Source organism: Rhipicephalus microplus, chromosome 6 (assembly GCF_043290135.1).
Source record: "Rhipicephalus microplus isolate Deutch F79 chromosome 6, USDA_Rmic, whole genome shotgun sequence".
NCBI classification, from domain to species: Eukaryota; Metazoa; Arthropoda; class Arachnida; order Ixodida; family Ixodidae; genus Rhipicephalus; species Rhipicephalus microplus.
The window spans coordinates 149,567,830-149,584,181 of NC_134705.1; the positions used below are offsets into that span (position 1 = coordinate 149,567,830).

Below are 16,352 nucleotides of genomic sequence, written 5' to 3' on the forward strand. Positions count from 1 at the left end.
AGACTTTAGGCCGAAACGTCGAAATAAACCACGTTGTGACCGCTCACGGAGGAAGAGAGAGGGGAAAGCGTTTGTGTATGGACGTGACAATTCTTGAATTTCCAGCTTAGAAGCAAGAAACACCTGTGATAAAGATTGTAAACAATAAAGGTATTGTAATGCTGTGCTTAAGGTCAAGGAGATTGAAAAATCTTCTTGCACTTATTCAAGTAAAAATGAAAACCGCTGACATACAGTTCTTCATTGAACCAATACAAGCTACAGTTTGACAATGAAGCCTGCTTTTGCTGAAAACACCTTTCATAAATGTTAATGTGTTGCTTGGAAAACAACACATGTGTTTCACTACCAAAAAATGTATTACGCAGTTGTGTTGTGCAAGTGTACTACCAAAGGTAAGATATCAGCCGGTATAAGGACGTAAGTTTACGTATTTTTTATGCGGTTCTTTCGTCATGATACACGTCCTTTGGATTGTCGCCTACAGATAAGACACTTGGAAGCCTTATGAATATGAGTGCTGTGGTCTTCCTACGTTTCTGTTATGGTGTTCTTGAAGCTACGCGTATAGCCCCCTGGATATGGCTAGTTTCTATTCATCAGCGTCCACCTTGATAGAACAGTGGCTATGGTGCGAAGCTGATGACTTGAAAGTCGTGGGTTCAATCCCCTTCAGTAATGGTAGAATCCCAATGGAGGCAAAATGGTAGAGGCCCATGCACTGTGGGGTTTAAGTTCACGTCTAAAAACAACAGATGGTCGCGAATTTCCGGAGCCCTTTACTAGGGCATTTCTGATAATCATATTGTGCTTTTCAGACGTAAAACTGCAGACATTGGTATCGCAATATATATAGGGAAATTTGAAGCATAGTTTGAAGTTGCAGCGTAAAAATTTAGCATTCTGGTGCAGTAGACACGTGTTATTCACGCGGCAAATGAATAATTCACAGCTTGAAGTTTGGTTCAAGTATTTGATGGTGGCAGTTTTCAGTGACGAAATCGCCTGCACAGCACTGTTTAAAATACATATCACATCAACTTGCTACTTAAAAGCAAGTCACTCTCGCTATATTTCCGTACAGCTGTATTGACCTTCGCTTGTTCACTTACACATTATTCTCCGCATAGCACCGCCGCGGTGATCTAGCGGCTAAGGTACTCGGCTGCTGACTCGCAGGTCACGGCATCGAATCCCGGCTGCCGCGGCTGCATTTCCGATGAAGGCGGAAATGTTGTAGGCACGTATATTCAGATTTGGGTGCAAGTGAAACAACCCCACGTGGTCTAAATTTCCAAAGCCCTCCACTACGGCGTCTCTCATTATCATATGGTGGTTTTGGGACGTTAAACCCCACATATCAATCATATCAATCAATTATTCTCCGCGTAATGGTCAACAAAATGGAGCAAAATATTGTGGTATCTGTTTGTCATGTAACACATATTATTCTGATAAGTTTAAAAGAACTGGTGAGCAGTGAAAGAGAAAAGTTACAGTTGCTCAGACGGCAAACGTAAATATTCTCATTTCGTACTAAAAGTTGAATTTGTTTCAATAAGATCTTTATATCGGCTGTAACCACAAAAAAAAGTGTTCCAACAGGGACCCCATATTCATTGTGGTAATAAAAATGTTGTATATTTTTTCTTGAAAATGTGTCATTGATTCTGTAAACTTATATTTCAAGTCATTTGACCTAATGTGCACAACAGGTTGTTAGTCATGCATATTGTCCATCAATATCTACACGAGTTGTTCAGCCAGTGTGTGAAAGCATAATAAAACATTTCTTCACTCTTTAGTGTAATTTTTGCAGAGCACAATTTCAATTTATATAGCATATCAGTGGGTTTAAATTGTGAGTGGGTGCAACACATTGGTGCGCTCAAGCATGATAATTCATTGTAGATTGAAGTTGTAAAAAAAGATGACGATTCATATTTTCCACTGAAAGATAATTTTAGGTTAGCAGGGCTTGCCAATTGACATCCCGATTTTGGTAGAGAGGAAATAATCAATACGTGCTCGCTAGGCGGGCATCTCACCTGTGAGTGACGCAATCATTGAAGACGGGTACTGTTCCAGTTTTTCTCGAACTATTACGTACAAATATCACATTGATTAAAGCTATATATTTTACAAGGAAGCGCTGAGGAACCTATTATTATTGCTGTCAAGTTGAGGACGAAGTAGAGATATGTAAGTGGTGCCAAGAGTGAGGTAAAATTAACGAGGATAGCTAAGTGGGATTATTGTTATTGCACCATTAAAGCAATACGGCTCACACACACTGGGACGAGAAAAGAAAGCACAATACATGGCGCTAATGCCTTTTTTTTTCATCCACTCTCCCTGTCTGGGTGCTCTGTAAGGTTCCCACGTTAAACTTAATGCCCAATAAAACACTGGCCAATTATGTACTGGGAAATGTGCTGCATGAAATTTTCAAAAAGTGCGCAAAATTTAAAAAACAATTGTGCATCACTTTCTACACATGTACAATCTTGCTAAATAGGTACGTTGAAAAGGGTTTGCTTTATGAACCATGAAAATAATATACTTGATGGTAAAGGTATTGCTATTCCTCAGAACGTTATCGTGTTGTTGGTTTTCTATTATATGTTGCAATAATTAGGCATATATTAAGGTAAAGAATAAGGTCCTCCTACAACAACGAGTTGAGTTGCTTTTCATTTATTGTGGTCTTGGAACTGTGAAACAAGCTACAATTATGTTAGCTTGATATGCTAAGAATTACATCTAGATATATATTTTTGAATAGCATTCAGAATAGTCAACCAAAAATCTAAATATTATTAGGGTCCATTCACTACAGCGCGTCAAAACGTCTTTGCTTATATTTAGGCGCTCCAAACAATGCGACAACACATGACTTGGCACTGTAATCTCTCGATTCAACCTCCTCGGTACCGTTGCCTTGAGTGCATGTTCGCCTACAACCTCGTAGGTCTTCTTATTTCCTTGTCTATCACGATGACTGCTTCTTGCGTCATGGTCACGCATTTCGCACCTGTCAATTTCTGGCGATGAAATGCGAGTGCCACCTTATGGAGCAATTTATCATTCAATCATGTGACATTGCACTTCTATTCTACTGCTTTGCCCTCCAAATTTGATTTTTCTCCTCTATAGTTTTCTCATGTTTATATTTTCCTAAGTTCTTTTGCCGTATAGTGTCTCCAGCTCACTCGGAGAGCTCAGTCACCGTCTTAAATTTGTACTCTTTCACAAGAACTCCGAGTTCCCCATGACATGATGTTACAATTGCTCGGAGCCCCACAATAGTGCTCTAGTGGATGAGGTACTCGGCTGCTGACCCTCAGGTCGCGGGACCGAATCCCGGCTACGGTGCCTGCATTTCCGGTGGATGTGCAAATGCTGTAGGCCCATGTGCTCAGGTTTTGGTGTACGTTAAAAAACCCCAGGTGGTTGAAATTTCCAGAGTCTTCCACTACGGCGTCCCTCATTATTATATGGTGGTTTTAGGGGCGTTAAATTCTACTTATCATTCAGTACTGGTCGGAAATGATGTCGTCTCTCAAGCCTCTAGACGATATTTTTGTTGGCCACCACCAAACAATGATAAAAATAGTCGTAAATTCGAACAGGAAACTGCTGACCCATCTCGTTTTCTTACTGTTCAGATGTGTCAAAACTTTCTATGAACCCCTCAGACGCACTCTGAAAAGCGCTAGTAGAGCCTTCTTGACTTTGTAGTTATCTGAGGTCTCCGCTTATAATATTCGGACAGAAACAATCAAAGCATGTAATGATGAAGCCGCTCAGTAGAGTCACCCTGCCACTCCTTTTTGGATCGAGTCTCACAGCTATTTTTGCGAAATATCTATTATACGCCTCTAAGCCTGCTATCCTAGCATTGATTGGTGCGAGAAATTACCGTAGATTCAATTTCGGTGTCTAAATCACCCCACTTGATGTACCTAACGTTTTCCTGCTAAGAACACGGGTCTCCGACGTTTTCGCTTTTATCCAAAAGTGGCTGCCGCCGTATATACGCAAATGAAAAAGTACTATTTATATTGCTTTCAGTGTTTTCTTGTTTTGTTATATCACTCCAACATTGATTTCTTGGATCTGTTTTTCTAACTTAGAGCTAAAAAATAGAGTAAATATATGGATAACACTTCTATTTGGTCTCAATAAATCATGTGCGTACACCTCCTCAAGTCCTCCTCAAAGGAGGCAGTAGACACAAGGAAGCAGTATTTAGAAAGCATGAGATGATGCAAGGAATGATTAAAGAAGATTACTTCCCTCTCTTACTGCGCAAGACAAGTGGATTTGCTCACGCACAGGGTAAACAGAACGAATATACCAAGATTGCTTCAACATTTATTTCATTTTGACGGCTAAAGGGTATCATGCAATTTTGTCCTATAGATATTTGTGATCCATCTTGTGTAATGTGGGGACAATTTTTATTGTATTGTCACGTTGTTGTTGTTTTTTTGAAAAAACGTGTGAATTTCAGTGTATATTTTGTGTGCAACATTGTAAATTGTAACAATGCTTTTAGTGTCTTAATGTGTTGTCCCCCAAATAAACAGAAATAGGCTGAAAAAAAAACAACCAATTCGAAAAAAGACACATGTGTTCATTGTGCGTAATGATCAATAGTTTGACAGCTCAGCACGCGATAATTTGAGAACGTGCTTTCTGCCATGTCGTGAAAAAAATTGCTAAAAGCTTGTAGAGTGTTCGCCTACTGTATATGTAATTCCTATTCAAGCAGTGCATGCAGCTCATCGTTTTTCTGCCGCTAAGTGAAAAAGCTGATAGTCTAGTAGGTGGTTGTACATGTGGTATTATAGAATGCTATATCAAATAATGCTTATATATTGTGAAATTACCAAATATTTTGTTTTATTGAAGGTGAATATGAGCCAAGGATGGCTGGGATTTTTCATGGTGTTTACTGTTGTGCCCTGTGTCTTCATGAAGTACCGTAAGTACCACATTAGTCTCTGATAGAATTGTCGCTACAAATAAAACTTTTATTGAAGATAGTCCAGCTATATTCTTAAGGCGAAAACGACCGAAGTGGTTTTTTGTTAGTAAATCAGCTAGTGGTGGTATTGCCAAAGGCGGGTTTAACGTTTAGTCTAACAATACTAAATCGAGTGCATGTACCAGCAAATATGCCTAATTATTCTCACTACAATTGTTTACGGAGGTCGTATGCCCGTTCAAAAAATAAAAAGTCCAGTCTTAAAAAACCAGTTCCCTACAGTTATGTGCGTTGCATTACACCAAGTTGAAACGCATTCATCCAGTGCTTCGGCACAAAAAGGTGGTTTACTCTTTGAGACTTCTTCAAAGTATGCCCCCACATGTATACTATTGCGTCTAATGGATACAAGCCATTGCATGTGGTCTACATGTATGTACATGAACCGACATAATATGAGGAAGAACACCAGCAGAGCACTGAGCTCCAAACAATATATTTATTGTTCATTGTCATGCCTTAGAAGCATGTCGCCCACCACATGCCGTATAGTAAGAACATCAAAATAAAAATGTTAATAATTGATCATTTTTCGGCCAATCTTGTATAGTTCAGGTCATTGTCAAGCAAGGTACATTACTGTTCAGCGATAAACCACCGTAAAAAAACGTAGATGTCAGCTGCCTTCATTATTCACCACTGCGTCTGCCCTATGTTACGGTACAGAATAGCCCAATGGACAAATGAACACGTCCAAGCACACAACACTAATCGAATTGATGGAAGCTAACCTGCCCTCCCTCAGAATAGCGGTGCCAACGCAGGCACCCATTCATGCAGTGGAAGATCGTCGAGACATCGCAGATCAGCGGTTTCTCTGGGTTATCCACCATTAGCCTCGCTTGACAAGATAGCTACCTTAGTATAATTTGCAGTTTCTCAATTTTTACTAAAAAGCAGTCTGCACTGTTGCAGTATGACTGATTGTTGTTAAAAGAGAAATTTCACTTCACTAATTCTGATTTGGGCAGTGAGGGCTGACGCTACTCTGTTCTTCATTTGGCCTTCAATTTTCATGCCATCCACAAAGTATGGTCTTATAGCGCCTAATGGGGGTGTACTTTTCAAAAATAGACACTGCAGTGCCTTCAAGTGCTTACATACAGGCACGCCAAGTGGGCAGACATCTCCGTTTATTCAAATAAGTGGTTCAGGTGGATTGGTGCTTCAAAATCAGCCAACGCAAACGCTATGCCCGCGTGATCGATCATTCGGTGTCAGGCTAACGGAACTTCACCTTTTCTGTTGGAGAACAACGTTCTTCAAATAGACAGCGCGTCTCATTGGAAGCCTTATGGCAAATGGGCTAAACCAATTCACACTCATCCAATCAGATATTATTTAAACATCCCGATTCACGTGTATTCATTCAGCTCAATATGGTTGTTAGAGGTATAAAACAAACAACATAAGTGCGCTTGTTTTCACACCTTACAGTACATATTTGGGAGTATTGATGTTCCAGCAATAATAAGTTCAGATTTTCCAGCATCGTTTTTTTTTGAACATTGAGAAGGTGAGTTATTGATGAATCAATTTCCTCAGTACAGAAGCGCATTAAGCCACGGTAATATAGTGATACCTTGACGTATCGAAGACCGCCTGAGGTGGCAGCACTTGGACAGTAGCGAAATGCTGGAGGCCTCTCTGTTTTGACTGAGGGGCACATTGAAGAACCCAAGGGCAACGAAGATTCCAGAGCCCTCCAGCATAACCTATGTCATATTAAAAATTCTTTGCCATCACTGATAATATTTGTACTCCTTGATATTACAAGATTTTAAGATCGACATGTTCAAGAACACTTTACTTTTGTCCATATGCCTGCAAGCAGAACTAGCGTTCTTTAGAAATGTTCGGGCAAAGTTGTCTGAATTAGGACGTATTTATGAATTCAAAACATATACTACAGCTGTGATTAACGGTGCTAAAGGTCACTACAATCAGGCCATTACAAACTTTTAGACTGCATAGCTAAAAAAAACTCAAAACTCTAGCACACAACCTGGCTACAACAGCCTGCCACAGAAGCTGTTTGTGAACACGCCGGTAAGCATTCTCACCAATTCTGCACTTGATGAAATGTGCGAAAATGCCGATGAGTCCCTGAAAAACGTCAGATGTTTCCGCACATTTGTGCACACGAAATGAAAAAAAAACTGTTGTTTTCATTTTCACCATCCTCAACATTCGCGAATTCTCTTATTTCTATAGCAGTGTGATGGCAAACAGGATTTTCATGACTTTACACAATCTTGCAAGCAGGACATATACAAAAGTATCAGTCAAGTTAAACAGAGCTAAATAAAAATAAAGAAATATTTCAGACATAAAATCACGAATTCTACAAAAAATGATAAACCGGCGAAAGCATTTAGCGAATCACACCGTTTTATTTGATCTTGCAATTTCTAGGTGACCCTACGTGCAAAATACGTTGCTGCAGGACAACAGTACCGTCATGTTTACATTTAACCAAAGGCGGATGCAAGTGTGGCTGCGGTAAGACAGAACTTCAAGTTACGTGTATAGTTAGAACGCTTCTCAAAATCTTGTTTACTGAACCATATATGACACACACGTGTGCGACGTTTCGAATTTTTTTGATTATCAGATATGAATCTGGGTTGTTTTCTTCAACAAATCTGGAATTTCTACAGCCCCGAAAATGCACAATAGTAAAATGAATTTTGTATTTTTTTGCTTGCGATATCTTTAACGCGACGTCTCCCAAAATAGATTGGTGGTATTTAACAGTGAAGCTATTATAATAAAGACGCAGTGTTGACCTGTGTTGTATACATTCAGACGAATACACTGGTGAAGGTGCTCCAGTAATATCTCACCAAATCTTTCAATATGACATCAACGCTTTGAGTTCTTCCTAAAAGAGTTTTTAGAGCAACACTACATGTCCAATGCCTAAATGCAGGTGCATTTGATAGTATAACACATCAGAAAACAATATTTTTTTCTTCATTAGTCTGTGCAGAGTATTTTTACTAACCCAGCGAAAATTTTTTTGAACTTCAGAAACTAACACGCAAACTACCCTAAAATTAGCGGAATCGTAATGCTTGCAGTATCTGTTACTATGTGCTAATGGTTCATCACTGTTGTGTAAAAATTTAGGTAATTTACGTGGTTTACTTGGTGTACTTTTGGCATGATTTTTTTCTCCGGTTTGACTTACTATTTGTCTGTTCTGTATACTACACGTTTGGTTAAAACTGCCAGACGTGTTTTTTTTCAGTGCTTGTGTCTTTAAGTATGTATGAAATGTTATACACTGTTCCAGACTGTATCAGGCTTTGGCTAACAAAATATATGAATAACTAAATTATTATTAAAAACTTGTGCAATATTTTAGCTGCGTACTATCTTATCTGCTAGGTGCTCCACGTTTGTGCATCTGTATACGCTCTTATCGCTGCTTTGTGCACCATAAGAAACCGTTGCGTGCGGTTTGTGTTTTGCAAGTGGTATAGTTGGTTGTACTCAAGAGGAGTTGCTCAGCCCACCTTGGGGGATCGGTCATGAACCGTACGGCAGTATATTATGCGAATGCCTCACGCATATTTTGACTTTCTTGTCTTCTGGTGCCACGAAGTACGTAAATCTGAGCGAGACTTTGTCCCACAAGTGGGAGAATGGGCCAGCTGGCGCAGAAAACAAAGGAGATGCTTTTAAGCTTACACTGTGGTCCTAGCAATTCATATAGTTTCATGCAATACCACCGCAGGTCTTTGATGTACATTAGTGGTTTGTCTTGTGCGGGGACTTTTGGATAGTTTCAAGCAAGCTCATTTATTACATTCGTCTCGTGAGCCATGAAGTACGCGAAAGAATAAAATTTTTTCTTGCGAGCAAAAAAATAAGCTCTTCATGCTTCTGACATTAGGACAACCTAATCTACACACGCATTACATGAAGTGATTCCTGAGCAAAGGTTTTTTTCAGTTGCGCAATGCCATGGCCAATAAAGATGGAAGCTAGAGTGGCTTTCAGAATCGTTTGCTGTCATCGCCTCATTGCAAGGTTCATATTCAATGAAAAAGAGCTGAACTGACGAAAACGCAAGTTTTGGAGAGGAGGGAAACAAGTTAACGCAAACTAACCGTCTCGTCGAAGTGCTGAAACACTCTTCAGCGCAGCTAACACGGGAAAAGACTCAAGACAGCATGTGAGCGCTTGCTATACCAACAAACCTTTTAGTTAAAAGTAAAGTACACGGACTCGAAAAACAAGTCACACCTCAAGAGGTAGGGCGTACGCGTTAGATCTTGTGTAGCACCAATCCTAAGCAATGATGGTGATTCACGAAAGATTGGCAAAACCCAGCAGGAGGGTTCAGCGACGAATTGCTCGGCAGCGGCATTTGTGAAAAATAAGAGGGAGAATTCTAATTTTTGGGCAGACTAAAGACAGCAAGGTTAGATCGTTTGCCGGGAACAAGAGTGTTGGAAGTACACCAATATTTTTATGACTACCATTTGTTTTTCTAGATAAGGGTACAAAAGCGGTACCAAAATATGCTTCCCAAGTTCTCAAGGCTTCTAAACACTGTTTTAAGTCCATAGAATTCATATGTGAGCTGCCAACGACCAGCATTCTCATGTTTATATACACTTAGATTGCTTTGAAACATGACAAGACCTGCTGGTGCTGTGAACCATGACGGTATAAGCAAACTTTTAGTATGCGTCAGCGTATACTAAAATAGCCAAAAGAGGCATGCAATCTAAAAATATGCAGCAAAGAAGTCTTGTCCTTCCGACATGCCTCTAACATGCCCTTCCATACTGACTGGTTGTTACGTGCTGGGTACCCTTTGCACGTGCATTTTTGAATTCTGAAATCCTTGCTCTGAAAATTGAGCATGCGAATAACCGTTCACAGGGTACGTGTACCGATGCACGTGAAAAAGGGACCAGTCCTCCTTATTTTTCTAAGGTGTACCATGACATCAAGAAAAATGGAAGCTGCTCAAAAGTCAAAATTTTGTTTTCAGCCCCACACAAGCTCATCTAACTCCACAATCAGAGAAGATCATGTGTTAAATGAGGCTGCGAAAAGCAGAATAAAGGTTTATTTGTTCCTGCCCTACCAGTGTAGCTAACAGTATTCGACCATCATGTTGTAAACAATATATATAGCATACGGGGCGATTTGCAAAAGAATTCTCGAAAGAACATTCGTGACACGCCAAAAAGAAGGCACATGACAATTGGTTGACTCTGAAGCAGGTCATGTGGTTGTGAACCTTTTGTTGTATAGTGTACTGCTGCCAGCAAAAGCAGGGACAGGCTTACTGGCAAAATTATACATGAACGAAATATATCTTCATTAGAATCAACCTGTTGAAATACCCCATTTGTACACTTTTTAGATGAAGAGTTGCGCTTCCTTAGAAAATGATGTGCCCATGTGCGATGATGATGAGCACAGTACGTGTCTTACTCAGAACACCTTTGATTGTGATTGGAGCTCGGTTGCCATCTGGCGTGTTTGTTTTATTGTTGTTTCTTTAGTTACAGTGTTTCAGATGTAAATCAAATACGAGTGTACCACTTAATCATAAATATTTGCAGCGGTCTTTAGTATCATTGTTTTCAAGGTCCCAAAAAAACTCTTGACGGGAATCATATAAAGGCGACACAGCAGTGAGTGGAAAGAAACATAATAGGCTGAAATGAAATTACAGTACTACGTGGAAACTGATTTCAAAGACATCTTAAAAAGACAAAATGACTGAAATGTCACGTTTTCGTTACATGCTAGAACTACAGGTAACGATAATTAAAAGCCCTCATGAACGACAACAATACGTTAGCAGAAAGGAGAGAATACGTGGGTGAGCTTGTGAAATGACTGAACAAAAATTGCTGTTGTTTAGCTGTTTGCAATAGGATTGGTTGCTCACAGCAACGAATAGTTCTCTGAGCTTTTCTATTCTATAATTATTCTGTGAAGAATCGACTTGGTTTTTACGTTGGTCAGGCATAAAAAAAAGCAGCTACGTGATAGTGGCATGAAAACTGAGGAAACAGTAGACCTTAAGCTTTCCCCTCATCCTCGACTTCGTACTTGAGCTCACGTCCCGCGTAATCGCCTTTCTTCCCTCTCTTCTATAATATACTACATGCTGCTAAGCCATACTTTCTCCTCCCCAAGCTAACTTCTACTTCCCATGCCCAATACTACTCATGGCAAAGTCATGCTTCCCACCCTTCGCCTCCTTATCTCCTCCACACACTGACATTACCCAGTATATAGCTTTGCTTCCTTACCCCTTGATACGCTAGACGATTCCAACGTTTCTAATAAATATGCCTTCAATATGAGCAACGAGCGTAGGGTGCTGCCCTCAGACTTTCTTCTGGCCATTCTTTAGTGAAGCGCTACTGCTACTTAAGACCATGAATGACACTTTTGTAATTACATTCAGACCGTTATCTTCAAAATCGAAGCTTTTGCCTTTATTATTGAGGTACGTGCATCCTAACACTTTATTTGCGTACAATATATTCATAAATCTTCGTCGTCTATTAACGTACTGTGTGGTATTCATGGGTCAATTAGCCCAATAATTGGTTTTGATACTGTTAAAACTTCTGTTGCAGCACCAGTCAATCAACCGTGCGCTCCATGGAATCATACAAAGTGCAGGCCCCTTGGCAGATATCCCGATTGCCGCCTTCAGAAGAGCGAATGTAACTGTTACTGCTTTTAGTGTATTATAAAATTCAATAAATATTTTGTGTACATTACTATCAGGAGTGAGAATCGAGTGTCTAGTTTGTATTTTAGCTGCACGTTATGACTTTCCAAATGAATGCAATGATTTTAATTTAAACCAAACTGTTCTCGAACCCACACGCATGAAGCAACTTTCTTCTAATATATTTTAAGTTGTTTTCATAGAAATTTTTTTTATCATTCCATCAATAAATTAGTTTAGCAACCTTAAAACCATCAGACCGCGCACTTTGGCTACGAATTTCAACGACAAGTTCTTCCATTCAAAGTTGATATCTTCTAAAACTACGTGAAGGCTGATTACACAAAAATATATGCACTGAGTTAGAAGGCTTTACTGAAAAGTCGATAGATCGCACACCTTGTCGAAATCAATTTCATGTGAAGAAGTCGGCCAGTAGTCCTCTATGGTCAAGTAATCGTCTATTGAGGAGCGTATGGAGTAAACGTCTTTTATTCAAGCTTTATGAGGTGGATCTCGCGTATTTGTGAGTATAGTAGGTGTGTCCACATCGTGGCCCCAATGAAGGCGACAGCTACAATGGCGTTTAAAAGGTACCTCAAGAATTTCCGTGACGTGAGCACTCCCATTAAAGCGTAGATGTTAGTATTATAGCAAGAATGTGCACGTGATCATCTGGAATGTATTTCAAAATCTTGAGTGTACTTCTCCAGCGTCGAGCAATGGGGCTTTAGGAACTATAAAAATACAAATACAATGTGTATTACTCTGCTATAAAATCAGAGCCTGTTATGGACTCAATACGTGAGTTTCATGCAGAATAGTCGCATTATACTCCTACAGGTACACTGATTTTAAATGCGAAGCATTTTCAAGTGAACTTCGGCGTCTTTGATCGTATCTATCTATCTATCTATCTATCTATCTATCTATCTATCTATCTATCTATCTATCTATCTATCTATCTATCTATCTATCTATCTATCTATCTCGCCACCTACGACATTTAGCTCTCCCGGCTGTTTCGATCAACGGATCTATTCTAAAATCGGTATGGCAAACATCGATTTCATAGCGAGCATAACCTCATGCAGCCATGCATGACGAGTACGTCATGAATATCATGATATCAATGTCATAGTCTTGCTGCTCTTGCAGTAGCTTTTTTCACATGACATATTGCAAAACTGGTATGGTATGACACGACTGCATGCGAACATAAGCGAATGTTCCTAAAGTGTGAATCATAAAGAGCATGTCGTGTAAGTCATGATTACACGCCATGCTCATAGTGCACTCGTGGTCGCTTCGCTAGCTTCACATGTACCAAATCTGGTATTACGGGACACGAATGAATGACGAAAGTACGTGAGTGGTGCACACATGATGATCATGGCATGCGTGTCATGTAAGAACATGGCTACATACCACGCGCATGATGCGGTCGCCGCCGTTTAACTAGCTTCATATGTGCCAAATTTGGTGTTACGTGAGCTGAATGGGTGACGAAGGTATATGACTGGTGCATACATGATAACCATTACATGTGGGTCATGTAAGAACATGAGTACACACCACGGTCATGATACGCTCGCGATGGTTTCGCTAGCTTCACCTGTACCAAGTTCGGTAAAACGTGATGTAATGGGACGACGAAGTTAAATGACACGTCCAAATATGATAATCATGATATGCGTGTCTTGTAACAAATGACTACATGCTACGCTCATAAGGCAATTGCGGCCGTTTCTCTAGCTTCACACATACCAAATTTGGTTACGTGACTTTAATTGACGACGAAGGTAAGTGACATGCCCAAAAGTGATAATTAGGACATGCATGTCATGTAAAATGAGACTACAAGCTACGCTTATATTGCGCTCGTGGTCATTTCTCTAACTTCACATATAATAAGTTTGGTATTATGTGACACGAATGAGCGACGAACACAAAGCCGGGCACAAGCGTGCTAATCATGACATGGAAGTCATGTATGGCATAATTTATGTCTACCTGGTAATGTTGTGCCGATTTTAAAGGGTCATGTCAATCTTGCTCAATCGTGCTTCGCATATCGATTTTCACTGTACGTGGGATCTGCCATTTTTTTGTAATTAGCATTCGTCCGATCAAAGCTGTCAATGGCGTTTTCCTTATCGCACTAGTCTTTAACTTATATACCTTCGTTCTCGCCAAAACTGGCTAGGTGTAGTTTTGGTGTTACGAAGAAGCAACTTCTTAACGCTTTAATGGCTTTTGTTCAATGTAAAAGTGCTGTTCCTTAGTAAATGCTTTTAGTATTGTTCGTACTGTGAACGGCAGTACGCGTTCCCACAACTTCAGCGAGATTTCTCCATTTATCAATCTTTCAGTTCCCGTTAATTTCTTAACAAAAGCAGAATTGTAACATACACATAGGTTATCTCTGGAGTGTATATACAGCAATAATGTGCCTTTAATTAAGTGGCCGATGTGCGAGATATATGAGGCTTGCGTAATAACAACAAAACACTAAAAAAGTGGTCGTCATGGCCCACACTAACAATGCAAAACGAAGTCATCATGTTCCTAGATTGTGTGACGTGACTATGGCATTATAATGTTATCACAAGATCACGCAATTTAGTTCCACAAAAGAAATGCGTCATCAATGTCGTACTAGTGAAAAGCAAAGCATTGGTTTGTATGCGAAAATCTTCAAGTGCTTCCGATCCCGGAGGCACTTTAGCAAACTTTATTCACACGAGGTTTCCGGTGAGTGGGTGGCAAGAATCATTGCACCGACTGAGGTAAAAAAGAATACGGCTGGTCATTAACCACGTGTTGAAGAACACATGTGAACGCGAATAGCACTTTCACACTTGTGAGGCTTCTTTTAACAACCATTTTATTGGTTTTTGCCAAGTTGGATTGTTCTGATTTTTTTTTGTGACGGCTAAAAAGGGCCCATGTACTCGCCACACTTGTTGTATTGGGTGCACCGAAACATGCAAAATGCAGCACCTCTAGAGTTCAGCGTGACTATGACAATGGACTGACAATGTTGGAGCCTGATGGCGTTTCCACTGTCAACGCTGCACCTCTCATCAGTTCCTAATGTTTGAACAGAGTATACGTTATCGTGAGCGCTTCTCTCAATATATCTTGAACATAGTCTTACGTGAGAGTGTATCTTAGTAGAGCTGAAGAGTCCAGTCCTATCAACAGGATTATGATGATTTTACTGACGAGTTTTGATAGGTGCCTTCAAGAAACATGCATCGTTTTTCTTTCCTCGAAATGGCTGGCCAAAAGGTAAAGGGGTGGTGTACAATTTCTGTGGCTTGCGTGTTCCTTGCTCTAAGCGTTTGTTATAGCTCAAGTAAGCATGATACACGCACCAAGATTGATTTATTCTCAATAAATAAATTAACATTGCGTTTTTTTTGTGTTGAGCATTTTCAGTTTTGGTTTGTGGGCGCATAATCGGGTGGTGACGTTGCAGTGTAGCTTGGTCACATGAACACACAAGGCTATGAGCACGTCGGACGGACTATCATCTGCTCTCACGGGTTTCCTCGCACACGTGCCGCACAAGCACCTGTGAAACAAGCGTGTAGAAGCCACGATGCTTTGTTGGTAAGTACGTGGCGGGGGTCTCCTGAGGTCACTCCTCTCACTAGAATAGTCGAGCGAACAGGACGGAGGTAAGGGGGCGGCCACTACCATAGTCACCTGAGGGGGTTGTGCAAACACAGCCCCACACATGAATGTTTAGGTTCACTTAGGAGGTGAATTAAAATATTTTCTAAACGTTTGCTGTGTTCGACCGTTCGTGGAGAGGGTCATAGCCTGCAGAAGAAACTAATAAGAGGCTTGTTTTAGCCTCCAAGTTGGGTGACACCGCACCTTGAATCCCACTAGAACAACATATTGCAGAAATACTATAAAAAGTGCACTAAGTGTAACATGAAACACATATATGGCTTGAACATCGTCCACCGCTGTGGTGTATCGGCAATGGTGCTTCTTTGCTGACTCGAAGGTCACAGGCTTGATCACGGCTGGGGCGGTTTAATTGCACTGGAAGTGAAACGCTACAGGTTCAATTACTGTGCAATGTTATTGCAAGTTGAAGAACATTTATGGCCCCGATTTTCGAAGCCTACCACTACAGCTTTCTTCATGATTATAGGGTAATGTTTTGTGCAAAACCCCTGGTATAAATATTAAATATGCACTTTTGGACAATGATATACATTTCTTTCTTTTCATTCTGACCGTGCATTTTGAAATATGAGCATGATTTTGAGGTAAAAAATACCTGTTATAAAAATTTAGACTGCCTATATATGTCTTTTTGTAGCGCTTAGTCCTAAACGCCTACTCGAACATGAAATATATGTTTTAAAATCAGTAGCAATATGAATACTAATAAACCTCGTTATCTCGCCCCGCCGCGGTGGGTAGTGGCTAAGCTTCTTCGCTGCTGACCCACAAGTTGCGAGATAGAATTCCGGCTGCTGCGGTAGCATTTTCGATGGAAGTGAAACTGCTGTAGGCCAGTGTGCTCATATTTTGGTACCCGTTAAAGAACCC

General features: G+C 40.3%; 1 protein-coding gene across 1 annotated transcript; it reads left to right on the forward strand.

Annotated features, from left to right (window-relative positions):
* Positions 1 to 257: 257 nt before the first annotated feature.
* On the forward strand, positions 258 to 11,832 carry LOC142765000 (uncharacterized). The gene is made up of 4 exons (XM_075865550.1): positions 258 to 395; positions 4,918 to 4,990; positions 7,469 to 7,555; positions 11,677 to 11,832. Exons 1-4 carry the CDS (start codon positions 336 to 338, stop codon positions 11,784 to 11,786), a joined length of 330 nt encoding a protein of 109 aa, XP_075721665.1. The 5' UTR covers positions 258 to 335; the 3' UTR covers positions 11,787 to 11,832.
* Positions 11,833 to 16,352: the final 4,520 nt, after the last annotated feature.